The following is a 27,124-nucleotide window of genomic DNA, read 5'->3' as shown; positions in this document are numbered from 1 at the left end:
ATTTCATTGTACAAAAACTAAATCTACCAAATCTATTTGTAATGTAACTGAATCCATTTGTTTTCTAAAATCCTTTAATTAGAACTTCAAAATATTATCAAAAATAACATTTACCAAATTTCAGGCCTAGCTGTTGAGTGAGAGGTAGGCCAAGATAAGATGTGGAAATGTGTGCCTCAGATTCCCTCAACTTTCCCCTCTCGCTATCCCCAAGAGTACTTGGAGGACAAGGGATTTTTCCACAAAGATGAGGGAGGGCCTCCCAACACAGCCACCTAGTTGTTTCACCAGGGACACAGCGTTTACCATGAATGCCATTCAGATGAATCATGCCATCAGTTGATTTTTAATTATAATTTAACTTTTAACTTTTTCTTCCATCTAAAAAGAAGGGACTATGCCTAACTTAAGGAAAATAACTCAGATACTATTAATTAATAAAATCTAGAACTTTCCCTTTCTCATGATCCACATGAATTCCAGTACACAAAGAAGAGGCCTTTAAAATGCACCAAATGAGCCTACTGAAAAATTGCGTCATTGGCTCAGAACTTTCCTTAAACTTCAGGGAATACTTGACCTTTTTCATTTCTCTAGATAGTGAGGATGATCTATGTTTCACTATACACAGTGATGGATTGCCTAAGTTGTATGTTGTGCTAAAACTTCTGCCAAATTCAACATGAACATCGACCTGTCCCTATCTCACAAACATCCATAATGTAACTCTAGGATAGGGATAAGCAAACTTCTTTTTGTAAAGGGCCAGAGAGTAAATATTTTAGGTTTTGCAAGTCATATCGACACAACCATTCAATTCTGCCACTGTAGCATGAAAGCAGGCATAGATGCAACGTAAGTAAACTGGCATGGCTATATTCCAGTAACCTTTATTTATAAAAATAGGAAGTGGGTCTGGGCATGGTGGCTCATGTCCATAATCCCAGCGCTTTGTGGGACCAAATGAGGGAGGATTGCTTGAGCCCAGGAGTCTGAGACCAGCCTGGGCAACATGGTGAGATCTTCATCTCTATAAAAAAAATAAAACAATTAGTTGTGCGTGATGGCACACGCCTGTGGTCCCAGCTACTGGGGAGGCTGAGGTGGGAGGATCCCTTGAGCTGAGGAAGTCGAGGCTGCAGTAAGCTGTGTTGTATTCCAGCCTAGGTAACAGAGAAAAAACCTTGTCTCAAAAAAAAAAAAAAAAAAAAAAAGAAGTGAAACATATTTGGCCCAGGAGATATAATTTGCTGAGCCCTACTCTAGGACTTCCCAGACTAAAAACATCCCAAAAACAACTCCCCATTTACAAGGGCAAAGCAAACGAGGGCCATACTGGCTAGCAAATTCACGAGCCTGGACCTCAAACTCAATTCTTGCAGAGCCTATTACTCTCCTGCCCCAACCTGAAGCCATGAGATCCATTTTATAATGAAATTTCAAGATTGCCCACTTCCATGATCCACCCCATAGTTTACTCTGTTTTTCAGGAATAGGATCTCTCAAAATAAACAGTATTCCTACTTTATCTCTATGTAGTTATTGTAAAATTAACTTGTAGGTTTCAGGAGATGAGGGTTCCAGGTCTGGCACTGGTACTGAGTACTGGTACTTGTTACTTTTCCTCTCTGCCTTAGTGAGGGGATGGATTCAACAACCTCAGAGTCTCTTCCAGTGCTAGCATTCTAAAGTCCTATTAGCTAGAAGGCTGTGGACTCTGAACAGAAACTGCTGTTACAGCCACGGAGCCATCCACAGTTTGCTCAAGAGTTTCTTGTGGAAAGAGCACAGGACTGGGAATCAGAAGAGTTGGAATCTAGTCCTAATTGTCACCGCATCCCTAGGCTTCTGTTTCCTCATCTGTACACTACAAAGGTTGACCTAGGCCATGTCTAAGTCCCTCTTGGACTGTAAGGATCCATTACCTTATACCAGTAAGCCCATAGAGACTATTTTAATCAAGTACAGAGACAGGAGACATCGCCTAAACCAGAATTGATCCTTTAGTTTTAACCTTAGCTGTTAATTTTTTCCCTGAGCTGTGAGATTCGCAGATTTCCTGCACAGACTCCTCTGTGGTCCCTGACTCACTCTCTCTGGCCCCTTACAGGGATCCATGACAACATTGTTACAACTAGCTTGTCAAGTGCAGTGACATCTGCATTCCTGACATTCCAATCTGGAAATGGTCTTTTTATAGTCGGTGTGGTGGGAGGAGACAGCAATGGATACAACGCAGACAGGATGAATTTAGAATTGCAAACTGGGTGGAATATGTTGTCCTTAATCTGAATAAAGCTCCTCTAGTCTGGGACTGTTTCCCCAACAATTCCGTCAAGTCTCTCGTTAGTTCCAAGAAGAGGAGTTAAAGAGAGAGCGTAATGACCTCACTTCCATACCCGCCAGCACCCTCTGATAATCAGCTTGTCCACACGGGACCTGCTTGTGTTGTCTCCCATGATAGATGGTAATTTGGAATCCACCCCAAGAATCAGCTGTGTCAACTACAAAGTATCCAAGGGCTGGGGGTGAGTTAAGGGTTGGGGCCCTGCCACCTCAGACTTAGTATTCAAAACGTTCTTTTGACAAGAGGAGCGGCCTCTTTGCTTGCCCCTTAACCTCTGTTGTTTGGCATCTTCGAGGAGCGACAACCTCTTTTTTCCAGGTTTATGTGCCAGACTTGTTCTTTCACTTTCAGGAGGCCTCCATGCAGTGAGTTGATGGTTGGATTGTCCAAGGCTAGGGCCCTTCACATTGGAAAAACTGATACTCAAGCTTCTACATCTTAGGACATTACTTTGAATATATTCTAAAGGGAGTAGAAGGGAGACTATTTTAATAAAGCATTCCAAACCCCAGGATAACACAACCCCAGAAATACTGACTGCCCATTGAGAGAACCAACATAAACCAAAGTGCTACAGAATTGCTCTACTCTTCCCACCAGAAGACCTTTTTTTTTTTCCCTCTGTGTACTGAGAGCTACTTTCTTCAGTAGTGTCACCAGCACCCCTGCTAGTTCTAAGCCTGTAAGCTCAGGGCTGCCCAAGTTTGGTGAGCCCCAAGTCCCCTTTACATACTAACTCCTGCATAACGCACAGATCACAGAAAACTAACAGATGCTCACATCTGCCTCTCATCCTTCTGGCTGGATCAAACTGAGCCAGCTCCTTCTCAACATAGTACAGGACCTTCATGGAGTCTCTCTCTTTGTCAGCCTGGATCCGGTAACCTTTGCGAACTGTTGAGAAAAGCACAAGAAGGTGAGCTGAAAAAGGAAAATATCAGGGAAAGGAGGCCTCCATTTATTTTACCAAGTAGAAAATAGGGTTTCCAATTATAACAACTCTTATTGAAATCGCCCAGAAATAACAATCTATATTTATACATATGGGACTATATCTGTTATCCCCTTTATCAGATGGTGCCACTGGAATGGAGGACCTAAAGGTCAACAACAAAATTCCATTACAGTCTATTTTTAGTCATTTATTAACCTCTGCTTCCTATTTTTCGACCTCCTACAGCTCCACTTAGCGCTCATCTTCTCAATGCTTTTGAGTTCCATTGGAGGAGTGTATTCACACTAAAAAAAGACCACTTTCTAGGTTGAGGACATGCGTCACTCTACCATCTGAGGATCACACCTTCACTTTGTGGTAGCACAGGTAACTTTAAAAACATCAAGGACCTTGACAAGTTGGCCTGAAAGCTTTGGGTTGCCTGGAAGATGGTACAAAAATTCCTTAAACTGAGTTGTGTATAAGAGCTAATGTTAATTTCTAGACCATATACATAGTAGTACAAAACAAAATTCCAACTATGTGGACTTTTAATTATGGTTCCATTTTATTTCTTTAGCATTTTCCTTTTAGGAAAAGGAATGCTGTATTTTAGACATGATTAATTCGACCTGCTGCTATGCGGTTACAAGCAGCTGTTATTTTCGGGGCTTAATAAAAAACAAAACTAATACAGGCGCGAGAACATCTCCTACATCCCTGTCACTCATATTGTCAGAGACAAAGGCTGTTTAAGCCCCATATCACTTAAGCATGAGTCTAGCCCAATACCAGCCCCCAGAGTGATTGATACCAGCGGGCCTAATGCACAGATAAGAGAAAGAAGAAAAAAACGAGAGAAGGGAATGATGGGATGGATACAGAACAATAATGGTAATTAGACAGCACTCACTGGGCACCAAAAATGTGCTAGGTACTTGCTAAATGCTTTACATGGACATTTGTTCCTCAGAACCACCTAAAACAGTACCGTGATCAGCCACATTTTATATTTGAGAAAATTTGGGGTCAGAGGGGTTTCATAACTTGCCAAGGAAAAATTTAGCAGTGCCAGGGCTGGAACCATGTAGTCTGATGGAAGCTTAAACATATTAGAGCATCTTGCCTCTCTAGAGTCTAGGAAGAGAGGTAGTAAGAAGAGACAGGTGAGAAAGATAAGGAAGGAAAGCCCAGAGTAAGAAATGCTTTAACTATACCATGGGTTGTATGGTCTGCAGCGTGGTCCTATCTTCCAGCTGTTCAAGACCTTTTAACGGGGTGTAAGCTAGTGACCTAATGCCAACATTTCCTGTTCCCAAAGTGGGGCAAACACCATAAAGAAACCACATGACTACATGTAAATTCAGTGAAAACCCTGTTGTGTAGTGTCTGGCCATGTTACCCTGACGGCGGACAAAGCCCTCCCACACAAGCTATTTACATGGAAGATTAAAATATAAAATTCCATAGCACTCTAATTGTAGCCCAAGCACTAAAAACAGAAGTCACCCACACACCCATTTGCAGGTGCACTGGTTTTCTATATGAGAATATACTGGGCAGTCCACATTCATCTCAAATTGTGGAATTACTAAGAAAAAAAATTAATGAATCTCAGCACACACTTTTTAGTGGCACTTTCTCCCAGGAGTTAAATCTATAATCCTTGCATGGAAGCAATTATTAGCAGAAATAATTTTATTTATCAAGCTAAACATTCTTCCATCTCTACAGAGGCATTTACAGAGTCATTCAGACAGTTCAATTAAAATGCAATTATCCCATGGAACTGCAATGTCTGTTCTGGAGGCAGTTATGTCTGATGGATGAGGCTCTGGCCTGGGAAGCAGGGAATGGGGCATCTTGTAGCATGCTGTGCAATTTGTTGAGGGACTCAAACAAATGATGACCTATCTAGGACTCAGTTTTCATGTCTATAAAATGCAATGAATACTTCCCAACCTTTAAATAATCTCTTAACGATGAGAGGACAACTAAGACCAAATCAGTGGAGCACTTTGAGTTCTCTATAATTATCAGGAGCAGCTCAAATGCTGCCTCAGCCAAAGGGCTTTCTTTGATTCTCACAGCTTGAAAAGTTCTGTTTCTCCCTCTCTAACTTACAAATCATTCAATTTGAATTTTATTATGGTCCTTAATATATTCTAGTTTGTTTAAGTTATCTGTATAAATGTCTAATCTTCTCAAAGATTCCTGAAGGAAAAGAATCCTTATGGTTCTGGATCTCCATGTGCCTAAAACCATGCTTTACACATAGTGGGGAACTTAAAAAATGTTTGTTGCATGCTTCCAGCCTGGGAATTGGGGCAGGGTTAATGGTTTCTTTGAAAAGTTTATTTTCAGTAGAGTTTTTCTCTCTGGACTGCAAACTTCCTGAGGACAAGGACTAGGTCTCTGTTCACTTCTGTATCCCCAGCACCTAGCATAAAGCCTGGCACATGTAGACATTTGAAAGATATGTGTGTGTAACGAATGAAGGAATGAGTGAATGAATGAGGAGAAACTGGGAATAGAAACCATATTATAAGAGATTACAGTGTATAGCAGATGAGGCCATATGGGTGGTTTATTGGAGAATTTTGATCAGGAAGGGAAAGGCTTGGATCATAGCAAAGTTTAGGTAAGTATCATGATTATTGTTACTATTGTTAATTATTTTTTAAGTAAGGAAAACTAGCTTGTCTGTAGGCATTATGGAAAGGGCCTACTCTACCTGCAGCTATGGTTTTATCCAGGTGTTCTAATATGTGAAGCACTGTTACGGTGTTTCAGTAATACTGAGCTAGAGGTCATGGGAGATGGGGCCCACAAAGTTGTTGCTATATGGAACAATGTACCAGCTGTGCACTGGCGGAGAGAGATGGCCGGTGTGAGATGCCTGCTACCCTGAGCAACAGCTGGAGAATCCTCAGTTAATTGCCACTTGGACTAGAGCATAGTTTTCTATGTCATTATAACAAATTACACTCCTCATTATGATACAGATTTGATTGTGTATGCATAGGTTATCATGTCTCTGAAAAGTTACAGTAACCATTTATAGCCTCAAATGAAGATGATAGTTTTGCCTTCAGTACTGGCATTATAAAGAGACTCCACTGTACCAGATACTTTCAGCCTTGACTTCTTAGTCACAGCAGCCCATGACTTCAGAAATCTAAATTCCTCTAATTTGTCCAAAAAAAAAAAAAAAAAAAAAAGACGGAAGCAAAGTTTTGATCTTTTGACTTCAGGAATATCATCCATTTGGTTTTAGTAGCTAAAAACCTAGGCAATTCTTTCTCGCTTTAATAAGTATTGGACTTTTTAAAAAATGGCAAGCTACAAGTTCAAATACACTAAACTATTCTCTGAACCTGGTAGAATCGGGCTCTATGTCACATACATTCTGAGGAGGATAAGAAACACCAGAAAACCTTTCCTGGTCCCTCCTCTCCAAGGATGAGGTTTTCCTTTCTGAGCTGGCATCCTGGATCAATCTTTTCATATACTGCCTTGTATTACTTATTTTATTTCTACTTACAAGCCCACAGCAACCACCTGCTAGACTGTAAATTCCTTGAGGGCACGTAAAATTTGTAGGCATTCATTAAATTTTTCTTGATTTGAAAGCAAATAGCAATGGTGTCAGATTGATTTTTATCTGTAATTTGTCTGAAGATCAGAGAACTCTCTGGAGTATGTGGTAATGTTTTAATAAGAAATATCCTAGACTATTGGCCAAAGTTCAGCATATTTGGAAAATGACTTTTTTCCTAGTGATGTTTCGGTTTAGGATCAATGGATGATTTATCTGTTTTCAAGTTCAGTCTGCCCCAAGTCCTCTGGTTGGTGTGGTTCTTCATACTTCACCTCCTCTAATTTATTAGCCTTGCCAACTTCGATTTTACTGGAGAGGGGATATGGGGATATTCACTTTGATGCTAAACTACAATTTAAAAAATTCTTATTGTTAAAGGATTTTTGCTGATACTTTTGACCCCATTAAGGCTTAGGCAGTTTTCAGCTAAGTTCCCCATTACAGCCAAAATCCAACTTATCAAACTTGCAAAAGAAGTCTCTGAGGCAGATACTCATGGATATAGCCTTGTTCTGCATGTCCTATCTTAATAAGCTAAGTAAAGCTGTTTATGGATGATAGAACAGCTGCCAGATTCCACCCCCAAGGTGACAGCAGCTCAGCTGTGGGAGAAGTGATTCTTAAAATTTGCATATTCTCTGTATACATACAGTAGGCATATATATAGATACACATCCTTATTAATTTTGAAAATGACATTTCAAAACTCTACTTGCCTACTCAATTCTTTTGCATGAAGAATGGGTGGAGGCCAGGTAGATGTGGAAATAAAATGGATTAGAGTGAAGCAGAGTAGATGTGGAAGGACCAGGTGGGAGATAATTCTGTTAAGCAAGGTGGGGGTAATGGCAGCAAGGTCTAGGGCAGTTTCAGTAGAGATGGAAGAGAAGAAACCAACCTAAGGTTATTTTGAGTTACAATCTAAAGGACTTGGTGACCAATTGGATGAGGGAAGTGGGGGAGAAGGAAGGGATAAGGATGAAGTCTCTGCTTCTGGTTTGGGCTAAAAGGTGGACAACAGTGCTATCAACTGAGATAAGATATGTAGACGCTGATTTGAAGTGAAGCAGCAGCAGATTAATTCAATTTCCTAGGGGCTAAGGTTGAAATGCCTACAAAACACCCAGGTGGAGATGTCCAGACGACAGCTGGATATGTGATATTGAGGAGCAAAAGAGAGGCTGGAGATAATGATCAGAAATCATCAGCATATAGATGATGATTGAAGCCATAGGAGTGAATAAGATTTCCCAGGGAGAGGACCTCAAACAAAACAGGAATATCTGGAGGTGGTATAGTGGAATAACGGCCAGCATGCACAAAGATAGGTAGGAAAAATGACCAAGTACAGTGCTGAGAACAGCAAAGGAAGATGAGTGCCTCAGAGTGGCAGATGCTTTTGAGAAGTCAAGGGAGGTAATGACTGAAAAGCATCCATTACATCTAGCAATCAGACAAGCTTAGCAATAGCTGGTTTCTGGAGTGGTGAAAGCAATAGCAAGATGGAAGGGAGCCGGGAAGTTGGTGAGAGCAGAGGGAAAGGAGATATTTAATAGTCAAAACTCCTTCAAGGATTTTGGCTGTGAAGAAGAGTAAAGGGATAGGAAAGCAACTTCCAAGGACCACAGGTTTTTGTGAATTGTTGTATTTTAATGGGAGAGATTTTAGCATATATTGAATGCTGATAGGAAGGAGTCACTAAAGAAGAAAAGAATGGAGATGTGAGGTGGGAACAGGGTGGATTGTGGGTACTCAACAAAGAGAGAGCCTTGACAAAGCTGAAAGGGACGATCCAGAGCAGCACAGGGGCAGGCAGTCTTCTTGCATGGTAACAAAGAAGGTCTCAAGTTGCTGCCATGAAGAACAGGAGAAGGAACTAGAGTGCCTCTTACCTATTCCATTTGGGAACCAACTGGCTACACTACATATAGTTCGTCAAAGATGCCTTTTACAACCACACAGTGTTCAACGGCTACTGTGTACAGATGTAATCTGAAAAATTACTGTTGTGAAATAATTACCCTAAAATTGAAGTAGTATATAAATATAAAATAGGCTAAATTTACATTTTTGTAAATTAACATTTCTTAACATTTTTAATGTTCTTTAAATAATAATCTACATGGAACACTGGCATAAGCCACCTTTGCTAAAGGAGGATTAGCCAAACACCATCACTAATACTCCCCATGGGACCATGAGTACAGAAGTGTGCCTGGTGGGGATCATGAAGAAGTCTGTCCTGGCTCCACTAGCCAGACCGTGACAGCATGGGCCAGACTAGCTGCGGTTGACATTGATTGCTACCCCGTTCTCTTTTTCCTTGCTAACAAAACCCTGATCACTTCCAAAGTAAATAAATAGTTGTTCAGGCCTAAGCAGTGAGTCTTAAGTAGTTCAAGCCAATTTTGTTTATGAATGGGCATGAGCCCAATTCTTGCTGATAAAACTAAAAGAAAAAGTCTGCCAGAAAAGTTTTTCCTTACTCTTGAGAAAAGCAGCATAAGGAATAGAATACCATTTTCAATCTCTGAATGTGCTTAATTACCTAGAACTATGCAGTCATCAAGAGATCATGAGGTGAGCCAGCTGAGGAGGACAGGGGATGTGCTCAGGATAACAGAACAAAAGACAGAAGGAACCAGCTCCTTGAGGGCTGCCAGCCAAACTGTTCTATTAACCAACTCTGGAACTACCTTACCTTGACATTCTTGTTATGTGAAATAATATACTTCCTATTTTAAAGACGCTTCTAATTACAATCGGTTAGTGTGGCAGAATGAGACCAAAATGGTTGAAGTGCAACAAAGAGGAATTGGAAAAAGATTGAAAACAAGAGAGAGCAAGTATTTGCTCTTCTATGAATAAGAACAGTTTTGTTAGATAATCCATTAAATAAAACATAAGGGGAAAAGGATTCTGGTGGGAAGAAAGATTAGAAAAAAGGCAAATAAAGAGTATGAGATAAGTTCCATTAATGTCTCTTTTGCCCACTTCATCTTTCATGGAAATGGACTATATTGTCTTTATCTCTCTAATTCCCTGTGTGTCACTGATCATTAACTTTTACTTCTCAGTCTGTGACTCATTCTGTATCAGATGTCACAATTCTACTAATAGCTCCTAGGAGAGGAAAATACAAATCCTAATTACTCATGGAGAATATCCACTCATTCTACAGTCAGGCACTGGCAGCTCATTAGGTGGGCTAGATACCTTTCCCCACCTCACACTGGAGGCAGTCCAGATACCTCTAGGGAAGAAATGTCTGTTTTACCAACTCCAGCAGCTCATCCACATCTAGGGATTTAAAAATCATCTTCTAAATCTACAGCACATTCAATCCTAGCCTTCACTACCCCGTAATCCTGTTCAAATGCCTCCAGAAGAGCCGTATTTTAATGCCCCTCTACCTGCCCACCCTAACTTGCTCCTCCACCTATACTTCCTACCTGCCTATAACCACAAATTAATAGTGCCTCAAATGGGACTAACCTTCACCTAAATCAGCTCTCCTTACCACTTATTCCATTTTTGTCTATGATCTAGACAACTTGGGGTCATCCTCAAGCCTCCCTTTCCTTCATTCCCCAATAACTCATTGTTTCTTTCAAAGTGTCTCTCAGCTTTACCCACACATTTCACTCCCATTGTCTCCATCATAATCTAGATGCTCACATATCTCAATCAATTCAACCATACCTTAGCTCATGGTCTCTGGCTCCACTCTCTCCCACTTGCCACTCCCTTTGCCATGGTGCCACCTCTGCCCTCAGGAGTCTGTCCGCAGTGGCTCTCACACCAAGCCCCACTCTTCTGGAGGGGTTTCAAGGCCCTCCCCAATCTGGCTCCATCATATCCTTCTACCTTCTTCTAATCAATCCGACAAGTTGGACACTGTCACATACTCATACTGTTCTCCCAGCTCTGGGATTTCATCATGCTGACCTTCTCACTTAAGGTGCTCAGCATTCCCTGAATGTGCTTTCCTAAATCCCATTTATTCCTCTAGGCCCAGCTCAAATTTCAACTCCTCCCAGAAGATTCTGTAACCAGTCTGGCTCTTTCTTCTTTGAGCTGATTGTATTTGGCATACTCTTTAGCACTGATTGTCTAATAAAGGTCCATTCTCTCCCTGACCAGGCCATGCTGCTTGTCAGAAAAACCATGTCCTACACTTCTTGCAGGCCCTCACAGTACTAGTGGACTCCTGAAAAACAACTATTTACTAACTGAATAATCAATATTCAAGGGATACCTTGTCTCTTTTCTTATAGTTTTAGTAATTGAGGAGCCTAAGAAGAAGGCCAGCATCAGCAATGTGCTACGGCCCTTGGGAAGCCTGACATGCACCCCAAAAGATACCTGACATAGCTGGAAGGATCCCATTTCTGTAATGGAGATAACTATTTTCCAAAGACACATCACTGAACTGTTCTGAACAACAAGGAATCGCTGTTGGGGCCCGAGACAAGCATGGGGCAGGGCAGTCTGGAACTACATTTACCACTGTGGCTTCCTCCAGTGGAGTCACTTGGTGCCAAGGGAGGTGGATGCGGCTTGTCCATCAGCATGCCAGATGAGGGGGCTCCTCCCAAAGGGACAGAGGGGATGGAGTAAGGGCCAGGGACACCGGAGACAGAGGGAGGGTACCCGGCCTTTGCTGCTTTCCCTGCTTCATACACTGTGGAGGGAGATCAAGAGCAAGAGAGATTACATCGTCCCACCCTCCACAACCCTCACACCAAAAATTCCTGAGGATGCACTTCAGGGAGCTCCTGTGTGTGTGTATGTGCATGTGTGTGTGTTTGTTCTCCAGAACTGAACCAATTCATCAGAATCACCTTCCCCCACTCCCTCGGACTCCTCCAGCTCCACCAAACGGCAACGACATAAGGAATTACAGTGTTTAGTACCTGGCAACTGAGTAATTAAGCGGTTCTCAGAGCTGTCACGGCAGCATCCCCAGTGACGGCAGCAGCCCACTCTTACCCACACTGGAGGTTGCCTGGGCCCCTCTGGATGCAGCCTAGCACAGGGACCACCCAGGGCTGCTTCAAGGAGGAACCTGGACCTTCTCTTGAGAAGGAAAGCAAGTAATGGGCTTGCATATGTTCCCTGCTCTGTGATTTCAAAAGCAGAGCAAATACCTGATTCGTCCTAGAAACTGCTTTATTCCTGAAGATAGTAAAGACCTGGCGTACCTTGCTCTTTCAAGATGTGTTTGGCTTATGGCAGGGGTACCAAACTTAATGTCTATATGGGCTTGGCCAGTAAGGTAAAAATGGTGAATCTCCAAATGAGAACTAGGCCCTATTGTGGCCCATAGCATCATGGGAGTAAATAAAACAAATATGTGGCTGGGTGGGTGCCCAAAGGCCACAGTTTGCACACTCTTCTTATATAAAAAGGAAGTTCTCTGCGTGGGAAGGGAATTACCAGAGGAGGTTTCCTCTAGTTTGAATGCGTCAGGGAGAGGAAACAGCCTTACCCCACAACCTCACCATGCCAAACCTGCCCTTCCATTTTATCAATAGTGTCCATGAGAATTCCAAATGCATGGAGTGACAGTTATGGATAAGAAGTGTGGAGAGGTGTATTAAGGTGAGAAGGCAAATGAGAATGATCATCCCTGAGGCCAGGGGAGCCCAGCAGAGAAGAGAGTCTGGAATGACCAATTTTGGGGGTGGAAGGACAGGAAGTGGAGGAGGAACTCAGCACACATAGCTGTTAGGTAGAGGGGTAGACATTTCTCTCAATTGCTCTGTCTCCCCACCGATCCCTTTACTCACAGGCTTGAGGGCAGCAGCAGGAATCTGGGCAGCATGGGCAGCGGACATAGCAGCAGCAACTGTGAGGGCAGCACTGGCACCAGCAGATCCCCACCAGGACGAAGAAGAGGAAGATGCCCAGGAGCACGAGGCCAACAAACACCCACTCTAGAAGGATGTACAAAGAAATCCACACTCGAGGCAGCCCACCTCCAGGGCAGCGTGCACTCTGATTGGGATTCTCCTGTGAAAGGGGGAGAGGAGGAGGAACCTGGGGAAGAAAGCACCTCTTAACAGGAGGCAGAGCCCCAACACTCAAGAGGAACTCTGGGAGTGAGGAGTGCAGACACCCAGTCCCAGGGAATGGAGAAGAGGGAAGAAGATTATCTATATCATGTTGGGGACATATAATGACCAGCACAAAACAATGTGGGGGCTTCAGAGTCCTATACTGCAGAAAGGATTTACACTATTGACTATAGCATCAGAACAAGGATGGGACCAGAGCTGAAAGAATCCTGGCTAGGGGGAGGTAGAACCTTTTCTGCTGGGCTATGAACGGGGGAGTTCTGTGAATACTTATTTTTTGTAGTCAAGTTAATCCTGTCTCTAAATGTCTAAGTCCTGAGGAAAAGGTTTGTATGTCTAGTGGCCTAGATGTAGTTTATGGTTAGGTGGTTCCAGGCCCCTTAGGTATTCACCTGCTTTCCCTGCTGACTGCCTCTAGAACCCCTTTCCTATACTCAGTACCAGTACTGAGACCGAAACCTTTTGATTCTACTGGGACAATAATCCAGGGCTAGAGGAAGCTAGAGACATGGTCTCCATAGAGAAGACACTGTCCCCATGCACAGAGAATGAGTTTGGTTTGATCACACTCAAGCTGCCCATGCTAGGCAGGCAGCCTCACCAAAGGCTCAAGTGGCTCTGAGCTTGGATAAATGGCAAGGCTGACATGTATATCTGGATATGTTTGTTAACTCTGCCTTTTTTCACAGTTTTGCCAGAAGCTGCATGTAAATTCCATTTCATTTGCCTATCCAAAAGATTAAGAGAAAGGAAACAAATTGCAATTGGCTTAGTTAAAAATGACTGTGGCCCTCAGGTGACTTGTCTCAACATCATGCTTTAGAGACTTGGCCATAGGACCCAAATTCCCCCTAGAGGCCTGGGTAGACTGGACATTCAGCTGGGAGCTTGAGAACATGACATTTTTATTACATAACGGGTTGTGTAATAATGGTTAACAAAATGACTTTGTATAGACCATAATTTCCTCAGAGAGGAAACAAACAACATGTTTCCCGAATGTCCCTCCTCACTAATCTTTTTGGAATACATTCAAATTAAACAGGTCAACCTCTCTTCGGTGAGGGAATAAGAAGGCCTTGCCTGGCTAGAATGGCCTGGAGAGCATTCATGCCGAGGACAATCGATAGTTGAAGGCTTTGGCCTAAGCCTTAGTAACAACACAATAATGTAACATAGCCTGAGATGGAAATGTGCTCTTAGGTTTAGATGAGCTGTATGCAGTGGCGGCTACAACTTGGGTCAAGCAGTCAAGGATAAGATTGGAAATTTATATGTGAGAAACAAAAGAATGTTATCTGTGAAAGGATTCTTGGAATCAAAGAAAGGGAAATTTAGTCATATAGGGTCAGATATGAAAAACACAGTAAGTCTTTCTTGAGACTGGGAGATGTAACATCTAGGTTAAAGTACTGTAATATAACATTGTTTGTGTGATGAACAAATGCTTATGAATTGAGGGAATTCTGGATAAGGGGATTACAAAGAGGCATATATTAGTGTCCTTGGGAGCAACATCAGTAAGAAGAATGTCTGCGTTTGGGTTGGCCACCTAATGGAAATGGACTAGAATTCACAGAAGAATAATTAGTGAAGCTCAATGGTGAAGACTCTGGATGTTTTTAAAAACTTGAATTAAGCTAAAAACCAATACCCAGGGATATTTTGTATCTCTGTTGTGATTAGGTAGCTCTTAAAACATTGGCAGAAACCCTCCAAGACAAGACTGAATCACCCCTTTTCCTACTGCTTGAGTTTAGATCTGTTCTCTCCCACAGTTCATTCTTGCTTCTCTGTGTGCCTCCCTCAGTTGTGGACCATAAGGTTGCACCAAACTGATGTTGGCTTATCTATGCTAGTGCATTCAACTGAAGATATAAAAAAAGACAGAGATTTATATTTGTCATAGATGTCCTTCACATATGATCTGTGGACCCCCTAGGGACTTGAAGGGACTAATAAGCCCCTGAAATTGTGTACAAAGTAATGTTGGTCTGCAAATGAGTATTTTTCAAGGGAGGAGGGGTACATAGCTTTCCTAAGGTTTGAGAAAAAAGTTTGACCATGTTATAAAAGGCAATTCAGAGTAACACGGTTGTATGATAATGAATTGGTAAACATATAACTTAGGAAATAAGGCAGGCAGGTAAATACTGATTCTATTAAAAATACTTTTTAGGTAAATGGGTGTAGCTGAAATACTGAAATGGCATGGAGATTGCCAAAGAGCCTGCATGCCTGACACTGAAGGACTGGGCTGCCATCTCAGCCTATTTTTAATTATCATTATTCTCCTAAGGCCTAGTGACAGAAGGAATGCAATTTAAAAGCCCTTCCAATGGGTTTAGTTCATCTCGGAAAAGATCAGAGACATAGACAAACGTGCAAATAAAGAAGCAATTAGTGACTAACGCAGAAGCAAGACAGGTGGAATAACAGCAAATCAAGCAAATAAAGAGTTAAATGACTGAATACCTGGCATAATCTCCACAGCAAAACTGGGCAAGAGATCAGCAAGCAGCCCTGTCCTGCCTAGAAGAAGTGGAAGGAAAAGAAGAAGGAAAGTGGTTATTCAAAAGGAAAATACAGCCTAAAGCCTGGCTCCAGCTGGTACCATCCATACTTGGGGCCATTAGAGCATGCTCTTTGTGGTATGAGAAGCACATCACCGAAGCTAGGCGGAGACAAGAGAAGGACGTTCTCTTAATCTTTGGCAGCCATCTAAGTGAACTCTGCACCTAAACTAAGCGGAAGCAGAAACAGAACTTTCTCTCCAACTATATATAGGAGGAGGAAATCTCTGCTTGAGCAGACTGACATACACTATCTCCATTCATTTATACATCCGTCTCCATACACTTCATTGGAAAGTCAAGCTCGTCTGTATCCAAATGTTCAATCTACATTTTCATACATCCATACACAGTCCTATGTCCATATAAAAACAAAAGTACATATTTGGTTTTAACTCAGAATTATCTCACTACATGATTCTATTTGTGGCCTAAAGATATTTCAATGATTAGAATTTTCAAAGGCAAGGGAAAGATAAAACTAGATCAGTTACACATTCCTCTACACTCCTTCTGGCTTCAGAAATACACTGTACATATGTAGATGGTACGGCTTTTCCATATGGCACACACAGCTGGCATTATATGGACCCAAGTGCCTTCTGCATAATATGGCAGAGAAGCTTAAAAGCTGGAGTCAGAACAGGTGCCCCTCATGGGCTCTGGGAAGCAAAGAGCTGTGCAGGAAACAAGAGGCTGGAAGACATGAAGGAGCAGATTAGTCCACTTTAAAACTAGCCTGATTTACAGAAAGACATGAATGCTTTCATCATGTTCTCATATCAAGGTGAAGTCCTGTTATCAACTTCTGCCCCTGTACCAGATATGTCTACCACACTGAAGCCTTGCCAAGAAACTAGTAGTAATGTAAACAATTAGCAAATTTCCCTCCTTTCAGACTTGTGATGATGGTAAAAAGTCACTGTAGCACCTAAACATGCAACTAAATTCTACTTCATTTAGGTACCTGACACATACCTTTAGAACAGCACCATTCAATAGAAATATAAGGCAAGCAATGTGGATAATTTGAACTTTTCTAGGAAGTACCATAAAAAGTAAAAAACAAAGGAAACTAATGTGTTACTATTTTTAGCTTATGTGACTATCACCAAAATACTGTCACTTCAAGGATTTAGTAGCCATGTGTTGCTGCTGGACAGCACAGCTCTGGCAATCTGTTTATTTGGCTCATTTAGAAAACAACTCTTTCATGTTAAAGTCTGTTAAGGTGCAATAGAGAAAAGGTGTGTAGTTCATATTTTGAATCTAAGGTCATGATTGGTCACTGGTCCCCTCCTCTATGAAGTCACCCACAGAAGAGAAGCTCTGACAAAGTTCAAAGAAAAGGGGCTCCCCTAGGATACTAGGGAAGTATGCTGGAGCTGGGGCAAGATTTAGTGAGTGGGGTAGAAGGGGTCTTTGCTCTCTTTTTCCTGGCTCTCCTCAACTCCACAAGGCCAGTGTGGTAACGTGTATCCTAGTCCATGTGGGTGAAGTTCCCATGTTTAAAAAGCTAATGAGGACCAGAGTACATTACAAGGGTGGGTGACTTAGGCCAACTCTGTTTGGCCTTGGCAAAAAGAGCTTCCTTCTTTCTGTCCTCCATCTCATGCAGCTGACATGGTAAGATGGCTCTGCTGATGCAAGGTCTCTTGGAAGGACAAGTAGGGGTCAAGTGGAACATTGGAAAAACATTTCTTCTCAGGCTAGTCTTTGACCCAAGCCTTCATAAAAGACTAAGGGATGCTCCTAAAGCTTACACAGTTCCCTAGGGTAGGAAACTAGTAAAAATTTGGGGCCAAAGTTTGAGAAAGTGATTAAGAGACAACATGCATTGGTCTCATCTAAGTGTTCTACATAAAAATATCTCTTGGAAACTCAACAAAGTAATAAACAACTGGTCAAAGGTTTGGGAATTTGCGCTCCTGGAGATCTCTTGAAGACCAGGCAACAATCAATCATCAAGAAGTCAATACATACTGTTTTTTAGCAATCCAGTTATCAGATATGTACTTGAAGGTGGGTTTAATTTTTTTTCAATCTGCATAATTAGCACTTACAAATACATCTCCTGCTGTATCTTGTAAAATCAGAAACTTTGAAAGTGTTTACTCTCTATTTCTCAAGCCTACCATGTTTTAAACATCTCTGGATATGCTATGGTCTAAATGATCACTTAAGTTCATGATAGAAATGTCATTGATGATTGATGACATAGCTACCAATTTGTGGGCTCCCATAGCTAACTAACTGTGATAGTTAACTATAAAAATCCATATATTCAAGAAGATGCGGTACTCAAACTTATTATATAGAGCTTGTTATATTGGAAAAAGCAGTGGACTCGGAGTCAGAGTACTTAGGGCAACTTTATTATTACTTCACTTGGTGATTACTATAGGCAAATTACTTTCCCTTTCTAGATCTTGGTTTTCTCATTAGTAAAATGAAGGGGTTGAATGGAGAAGTTTATAAATAGAAAGACCATCTATCTTGGTTTGTCTAGGACAGTTGTGGTTTATGCCTATGGTACAGGTGTAATTTTTAATAGCACCCTTTTTTACTCTCAAAGTGTTCTAGTTTGGACAATTATTTACCTGGTCACCCTATTTATATCACTTTTAGTTCCCAAATCTTATGCTCAGTGATTGGAGTTAAAAACTCAAATATCTATAGGGACCAGCAGGTAATGCATATGAGTGCAGCTGGCCAAAGATAATACAACAGGGAGCAGCTAAAGATGTCATTAGGGGCCTGCAACTAGTCACCTCTAGCCACTTGTGGCCCCATAGAAATGTGTCTTCAGGGTTTCAGATCATCCTATTATTCAAGATTTTCCAGGCCCCAGATTTTATGTGAAATATTTTGATTTTCAAATGTTGGCAACCAATTCAGTTTTTAAAACACTAGGTGAACCATACATAATATGTCCACAGGCTGTAGAGAACCCAGAAATCGTGAGTTTGCAACCTCTGAAGGTTATACACACACACATACATTTATGGGAGGGTAAAACATAAAGCTGGATTTCCCCATAGGCTGTTTAGATTATCTTGACGCTGCTCTAACATTGCTTCCACACACAGAATGATAGTAAATACAAGATCTAGTCACCTATGTTCAAATTAAAATTGGAACCAATGGTATTACACAACAAATTGCTAGCCCTTCTTATTTCTAGGGAGCTAGAATAAGCATCATGGAAGAACAATGAAGGAACTTACTTCTTTTTTATTTTTTTACTTTAGACTTTTTAACTTTTGTAATTGAAAAAAATAAGGAAAGGATGTATCAGACATATGGACAGGTGATTCACAAAGCTTGTCACTCCAACAGGAAGACATGTATCAAGCTTCTCATTCTCCCTGAAGCAACAGTCAATAGCTGATGCATCTGAAGGTGAAAGCTTCCCATAATGCACCTGTGTAGTGTTAGCCACAGGGTAGCATAGGTGATGTGTGCAGTAAAGTGGGAGAAATTAAATATCTTCAGAATTCAGAACATAGTAGAAGTTTTGGGAGAGCAGACAATGCCAATATATCATGTCAACAGCAGAGATGGTGCAAAGCTCTGTAGCTTTTACACCATTACTTATATTTTATTGACACTAAAGGCATTTTTAAAAGTGGATTTATGCTGGAATCTTATATTTCTGAAAATAGTCCACTTCCAGCTTCTTCCCTAACAATTCCTAAGAAACTTTATTGTTAAGAAACGTTATTGCTAGTTAGAAACGCTTGATCTTTTCTTCTATCACATTCAATGAAGGCCTGATCTTAGAGCATCTAAACAATTGCAGTAAATACATTCCAGATTTCAGCAGCACTTTACCAACACTTGTGAATCACTGTCATTCTTCCAGGATTCAGTTTAAGAGTGGCAATTACAAGTCACTTTAATGTCTGAGGAAAGGATGGAAAGCAAGCCCTGCAAATAGAAGGCCACATTTGCTCTTTTCAAACCACAGCTCAAACTATCAGTGGAAAATACAGTTTTTATGTAAGCACTCAAACAGTTTTCCCCAAACCTTGCAGAATCTATCGCTTTTAAGAAATTTCCACATGAATAAACCAAACTAATCAGGCATACTAATACTTTGTACATGCACACACACAAGTGCCAGTTTCATATCATATTGTCACAAACTCTACAGTTAAACACATTCACACGCATTGGGTTGAATGATTAGAGTAGAAACATGCATTGTGAATAAAATAACTTACCTAGCTTACCTATAAAATTCCCTATTTCAGTTGTTTTCTGCCACTGCCACTTTGAAGTTATCCTCAATTGAACTCTTTGTACACATTCCTGCAAACCAGCTCACTGTTGGAATGTCTCTCATTTATTCATTCATCATTCATTCATTCAACAAAGAAATTTATATTTAGCTAGACACAAGGGACAAGATGTGTTCCTTTGAGACACTTGAGAGGCTCACAGTCTGGCCCACGCAGAACTTGGCTTTAGTTATCTGCTTCTGTGTCACAAGACCTACTAAATCTTCCCGCCAAATTAGTTATCATCAGTCCTCTCTGCATTTTTGACATCAGGTTCTGCCTGGTCATGGGGCCTTTCCCTAGAGATCTAGTCCTTGCCTGGTTTCCCACTTCTACTCAGAACATTATCTTTGCACATTTCACAACAAATCATGTCCTAGTGGCATTTCCCAAAGTTTTTTTTTTTTACATTTTTTTCTTGGTAGGTCAGCCCCCTCTAAGCAAATTTTACTTACCTTCTTTTCTCAGATAAACATTTGAACTGCTTTGTTTAATTCTTTACCACATAGAGTCCACAAGACTGAGATAAGATATGTTCTGACAGAGCCCTATGAGAATGCTGCACTAAGAAGGTGCTTCTTCCTCCATGCTCCCTAGGCCCACTGCACATGCCCTTGCTAAAGCACTTATCTCGTGGCTGCAATGTGCCTTTGCTTTTACATGTACCTCCGCTAGCAACATGGAAACCCCTCCAGGGCAGGGACTGTGCTCTATGCTTGGCACCTGCAGAAGCCCAGCGTGAGAAGGCACCTCACCCAACCCATCAGGAACTTGAAGTGTTTCCAATAGAAAATCCCCTTGTTCAGTATGCAGCGTTTCTAACTGGACTTCTGATTTGCTGCTCATTATGGTGACTTTATCAACACCAGGTGGAAGTAGGCTTTTAATAAAAATATGAAAGAACTATTCATTTATTCATGCAGCATTATTCTATACACTGCCAAATGTTTGGCACTTCTGAACTCAGGGAAGAATGCCAGAAGCATTCTCCAGTCGTTAGAACATCCCCAAATGCCATCTTGCTATCTAAGGAGACAGAAGCACCACTCTACCCCACACCAAAGGGCATTTTTGAGGAAGTCATTACAGAGATATAATACACACAAAAATTTCAGCCAAAAAGATTGTTTTGGTCTTTACTCTTAAAACTTAAATCCAAGCTCTAATCATTTCCAAGTCTTCAAAGTTGCAATGGAAGTACAGGATTTAGGACACACTTGTTTTCTGAACCTGCCTACTCAATCACTTCATAACAGACACACTGTTTAACGCATTGGAACTTAGGAAAAGGAAGGATAACATTTCCTTTATCCTTATGACACCACTGCTGACAGCAGAGTTATCTCAATTTCTTTAAACTTATTAACTTGGAGTCCTCCTGGGGTTTGCCAATATACACTATACAGATGAACTTTCTGTTTAGGACAATGAGGAATGCCTTTCTTCCTCAGCTCTGTGTGGTTCCCCTCTTCTCCCTTATGTTTAATGCACATCTCAGCTTCATCCCACTTTCAAGCTTTCCTCAGATGCCCTAGATCCATTTTCAGGGATGTACTGTATCCACCCCCTGTTCTGTCAGCTCCTAACCCTCCAAAATGTTTCACTCCTATGTCTTTGAGGAGAACAGATGCCTTTCTCTGGCCCTTTTAAGTGTAAAGATGTTTCTATGGCTATGCTTTTAAGTGTTAAGTTGTTTCTATGGCTATTTGGAATCCCAAATAGATTGGAAATTTCCCAAGGGCACACACATCCCAGTTTTTATTCTATATTCCCATAGCAACCATGCATTTAATAAATATAGTTTATGACTATCTATCACAAATGTGGATATAGCCTCCCTTTCTTTTATATATATTTATAAACTATGTTCTTAAGCATTTCATATGTTTACTTTTTCTTTCTGTGTCCTTTACATTTTAGTTCACTTTAAATTATATTCTTAGAGGAGAACAATTCTGACACTGAATTCTATCCATAAAATAACTCCTATTGGACCATCTACAATTAACTGTTAAATGCTTTGGGGTTGGTTTTTTGTTTTTTGTTTTTGTTTTTTGGCAGTAGTTATAAGCTTGGCCTAAGGAGCTGACTTCTATTCCCACAGAATCCTAGAATTAGATTTTATAACTAGAAAAGATCTTGGAGGTCATCTAGTCCATATTCTACTCCATGTTTCAGTGATCTGAGGCTCTGAGAGGTTAAGAATCTTACCCCAAGTCACACAATTCATTAATGATCAAGCCAGGAATAGAACCAGGTGTACTCACCCCAATTCCAGTATTTTTCCCAATATCTCACCACCCCAAAACATTTGCTTATCCTTCATTTAGTGCAGCAATTGCTTTCTAGACTCCTAATATTTGTAGTGAATTACCCTGAAATTTGTTCATGTTTTTGGCATTAATGCTCTACTTATATAATTAAAATATAATTTTTGGATGTAGGAAATGTTGGAGATAGCTGAAATTCTCAGCACCTTTTAAAGTTGGAACCGGAAAAATGATCACTGAATACATCATAACACAGTATGAGCTAATTAAAAGGCATTCACCAGGCTGCTACAAACTAATAAACCACAAAAATGATTGTGAAGCAATCTGACTTCACAAAGTGCTATAATGATTCAACCTCCACCCCCAGAGAGTGAATAAATAAAAAATATTAGAAATAGAACATGGTCCACTTGGCCTGAGATGAAATGCAGAAGACTGCTAGATTGACTTTAAAATGACTTGAAGGAGCGTGGGATGTCATGGAGGGGGAAAATTGAGTCTCTCGGAGCCCAGTATGGTGTCTTGAAAGTCACTGTGCTCCATCCGTCAGACTAGCACAGACACAAAGACAGCAAGAATGGCTACTTTCTTTAACCAAAAAAGGCCCTGGCGGTCTCAGGCAGATGCAGAGGGGCACACACTTGCTAGGTCTCAAACTGTCAGAGTTCCTGCCCTTTCCTCCGTGGCCCTTTCCTCCCCCCTTAGTGTGAGGGGGTTGGCCATGGAGTCTTTCCCAGGTCCTCTCATGGGAAGCCAATTCAGCAAAGTCGGAGGCACGGCTCCCGTGTGAACGCAAACCTGCACGCCTGAATAGCGGCAGCTGGCTTTGGAGAAAAATGGAACGACTGTCTCCTGCCCGGCTTTCAAGGGCTGCCATTCTTTCTCTCCAGAGGCTGAGCCGATTTCTCGGTGCCACCCACTCTCGCGCCCGCCCTCGTTTCCTCCCCCGCTCGGGCCGGCGCGGGTCCAGCCGACTACAATGCAGCGCGCGGCTGACCCAGCTGCTCCGGCTCCTGCCCGGGGTAACCACGGCAACCGCGGGCCGCCAGGAATGCGCGCTAATTGAAGGCCGAGTTTCCTCCCACAGTGATGAGCAACAAGTGAAGCAAAAATAGTGAGGCGGGATAATGGCTCAGAGGAGGGAGCGATGGGCGCGACCGGGGTGGCTGGGGGCTTAGGGAAGGGGAAATAGCCCCTGCAAGACCGCATTTGTTTTCTTAACGCAGGGCAGTGAACAGCTGCGACCGACGTCGTTTACGGTTCAAAAATCTTAGGGCAAATTTTTCAAAAAAACAACTACTACGTCAAACCCCCAGCTCTTTGCTGGGCCCCTTTGCTCCGTTCAAGTACGCAGATGAATGGAGATGTATGTGCACATACACAGGTTCCCAGGAAGGAAATGCCAGTTAGCAGCAGGATTAAGCAGGTGGAGGTGAGCCGACACTAATTTCCTCTCCAGTCCTATGGATCTTCTGTACATTTCAATCTACCGGAGACCCTTCAAGGTAGTCAGCAGCTAAAGATGGGTGACCATCATGCTAGTTTGCCTAGACAGTTCCAGTTTATGCCGTTGTCTGGCCAGAAATTATTAAAAGTCCCCCATTTTCACTCTCAAGCGTATCCTAGTTTGGATGGTAAGTTGTAAATTCACCCTATCTAAAGTCTTCCCAACCCCACCCAGATCCTAATCCAAGTCCAGTGTTCTTCAGTCCCCACCAGACTTCACCAAATGGCCTGGCCTGTATGACCTAATCCTTGTATTTAGGTTAGGCGGTAAACACCCTGCAATTAACTAAGGGTCATCTACTGAGAAATGGGGGCTTCCAACAGCAACCAAAAGATACCATGCTGGGACAGAATGCTTTCAAATACACTTGCAGGAAGATTTCCACTGGGCTGATTAGCATCACCACTGGCAAAACACAGTACAGATGTCATTGAGAAAATGTCAATCTATTAGCAATAGGATTGCCAGTTCACAGATGGCCATTAAAGTCTCTGCCTATGGAATGGGCTAAGGGAAAATCAGCTTTTTAGCGGGAGTCTCTAAATGTAGAATTCCCTAAACAAGGTGCCCTCAGATCAGGGATGACATGCTGGTGATGTGGTGTGGGGAGTAGGAAGGGGTGGGAGAAGGCAGCTAACATTTACTGAATTCTACGTGCCATTTGATCTTCACAATAGATCTTCCATGTAACTTTTATTAGCCCTCCCCATTTATACAGCTAAGGAAACCCGTGCTCATAGACATTGACTTGTCCAAATTCATATTGCTGCACTGAGTCCCACGCTGCCTGGACTTTATCCAATATCCAGAGAGATCTTTGGTCAGTTTCACAGCCTCAGCACTATTTCTATTTGGAGCCAGATAATTCCTTTGGGGTATGGGAGAACTACCCTGCATGTTGTAGAATGCTTAGCAGCCTCCCTAGTCTCTAGCTACTAGATGCCATAGCATCCCACAGTTGTGATAACAAAAAACATCTCCAAACATTGCCAAATATCTCCCGGAAAGGCAAAGTTGCCCCTTCTTGAGCATCGATGGCCTACATGTTTAATATCCAAATACAGCTTTAATATTTCTTGTATTGTTCTCTAACTGCTTCAGAAATATACTTTTATCTTCACCAGAAGATAGTAATTTTTATAGAGACAAGACATTGTCATTTATTTATGTTGTATCCTCACTGTGCTAGGGATATAATATGCAAAAAAATCATTTAAAAAAATCATACTTGAAGCAAAAGTGACTCTACTCCATGGTGCCTATCAAAGAACAAGGTTGAGATTATGCAGTAGAAAGGTCTGAAGGCCAAAGGAAGCTTCTTGCGAGGAATGAAAGGCATGATCCCACATCTTTGGAGGAAACAAAAACCCTCCTCCACTCTTCATTCAGTAGAATGAAGGTTATTGGCAGTCATTAACCAGAATCAGATTCTAATAGAAACTTGGCTAACTTTTCTGGCTTTCCCTCTCCTCCATCCCTTCAACGTATTTTTTTCCAGTTCTTTTTAAAAACAAGACCAGCAAGGACATCTAGGTAAGCTCAGGGCAGAGCAGGCCAAAGCTAGGAGAGAGTGCTGGGAAAAAAGGCAGTGGGGCCGAGGCCTGAAAACACTCATTTGTTTTCTGTCTCTCGTGGAAACTGTGGAGTTACTTCAGCTGTTCTGGAAACCTGAAGGCACAGGTGTCTGCTGATGACAGAAAGGATAACTCTGCTTTCTTTGGGAAATCAACCCTACTGATGCATACTCTGAAGCATATCTGATGCATAATTGAGTTTACAAATGAAAATATAGGCACAGCTCAAATCAAAAGATGTTCCAAAGAAGCAGCCTCCAAATTTATGGCTAAAGTGTGGCTCTGTAATTAATTCCTTTTCCCCCTTCTGCCAGGAGTAAACTTTTTCTTCCTTCTCCCCCAATTCTTTTTCCCTCTTCCTCTGTTTGTAAATCTTAGAAAGAAACAGCAGCAGCCACTCTCAGAGATCAAAGTTTTAGCAGGCAACAAAGACCTCCAAGGAGGCTGTTGCCATGGGAACTCTGGGAGCTGAGGCCCTTTTAATTGTCAAATCTCCTTGGTTAGCAGCACCAGGCTGGGGCTGGCAAAGAGGAGGAGAAGGAGGGAGGGGAAGCATTGGCAACAAGTAGCCTTTCTGAAGAGACTGAACTAAATTCACAGGGGTGGTGGGTGGACAGGATTCAAACTGAGGCAGGAGTAACACAGGGGTGGGTGCAGGGGCATCTCTGCACAGCCTTAAGATGCACACTCCCATCAAACATCCCTAAAGCCAATTGCAAATTCCAAGACAACACCCTCAAGAATTAACTGATTTTATATTAGGTTCTTAATAGCTTTTTAATACCAATGGACAGAGAAGTTTATTTTAAAGCAGAATAGCAATTTCGGGCACAGTATTGTGAATAATTTGATTTAAAATATATACATATATATATACTATATAACGTATATACACACACATGCCTGCCCATTCCTTCACCACTTGTCTACTTCTGGTTAAGTCACAGGAAGAGATAGAAAAAAAAAATAGGAGCATGACAGGAAAACAATGACAATTCTGTGGCTTTACATTCATAGGGAAGAATCAATCCCAAATTAGCGCCTACTCACAAGGACCTGCTGGGAGCATACCTATTTCTGGCCTCCTGGATTAGCATTGCATTTGGCCCATAAAGGATCACAAATGGATGAATACCCCAAAATGTTAATGTTTGTTATTTGCCTGCCTGACATTCTTTTCTTCTTCATTTGGAAACAAATTGTGAGAGTTTCCTTTAGGAAGTTACTCTTTTTCCCTTTTCCCTTCAATGCATAAGGTTCAGTTGGGGTTGGTGGTATAGTACAGTCTTCCCACACACAGGCCACCCCTAACAACAGGATTTTTACTCAAACTATGGGGAAAGAGGCACTTTATCCTCTTGAGATCAAAGGTTCTAAAGACCATGGAAGGGTGGACCTGCTGGGGGCCACCGTCTCTGCCCCATGCAGAGAGATCCTGCCTGAAAATGAAGCTAACACAGAGAGCAGAGCCAGGAGAAGGAGATTGGAAGACAGAGACTGTTTAACACATAATCCGAAAACCAGGACTCAGCCGTGCTTGAAGCTAGGAACACCCCTGAATTTATCTGTTACCTAAATCAAATTACCTGTTACCAAAGTTCCCCTAAGCCAGTTTGAGCCTCTATCCCTTACAATAAAAGTTCTGAAAAATACAACAGTTAGCTCTGGATAGTGAGATCTTTAGGAGATACTTTCTTTTGTACTTTTCTGTTTTGTTCGAAATTTTTACAATAAGCATGCATCTTTCTTCCTAAAACAGAAACAGTATTAAAACAACACAAAACAGCATTATTTGAGGTATCACCCTCAATAGAGAATTAATTCAGCCATCTGTGAATCTTTTAAATAAAGTCAAAATCATAGAAAGTACTCTGAAAATCATCTTGTTTATTGCAATATCCCGGACAAGAGAACCTGTTCCATTTTCAAAGTTCATCAGAGAAGGAGTTTCT

The 27,124-nt window shown here is 41.6% G+C and overlaps 1 protein-coding gene across 5 annotated transcripts in view; it reads right to left on the bottom strand.

Moving 5' to 3' along the window:
- ILDR2 (immunoglobulin like domain containing receptor 2) overlaps positions 1 to 27,124 on the bottom strand; it is a 59,787-nt gene that overhangs the window by 9,339 nt on the left and 23,324 nt on the right. For 2 of the 5 annotated variants that reach the window (XM_032291518.1, XM_032291517.1), the window contains exons 4-7: positions 15,438 to 15,494; positions 12,675 to 12,821; positions 11,390 to 11,566; positions 3,128 to 3,241 (exon numbers count right to left, since the gene is read on the bottom strand). In XM_032291518.1, the coding sequence (XP_032147409.1) occupies positions 3,128 to 3,241; positions 11,390 to 11,566; positions 12,675 to 12,821; positions 15,438 to 15,494 (495 nt within the window). The remainder of the gene's footprint in view (positions 1 to 3,127; positions 3,242 to 11,389; positions 11,567 to 12,674; positions 12,822 to 15,437; positions 15,495 to 27,124) is intronic. The other 3 variants (XM_032291520.1, XM_032291519.1, XM_032291521.1) reach the window with 3 other exon arrangements.

Source organism: Sapajus apella, unplaced genomic scaffold (genome assembly GCF_009761245.1).
Source record: "Sapajus apella isolate SASKATOON/1434 unplaced genomic scaffold, GSC_monkey_1.0 scaffold25, whole genome shotgun sequence".
Taxonomy (NCBI): Eukaryota; Metazoa; Chordata; class Mammalia; order Primates; family Cebidae; genus Sapajus; species Sapajus apella.
This window is presented reverse-complemented; position numbering and strand designations above follow the sequence as displayed.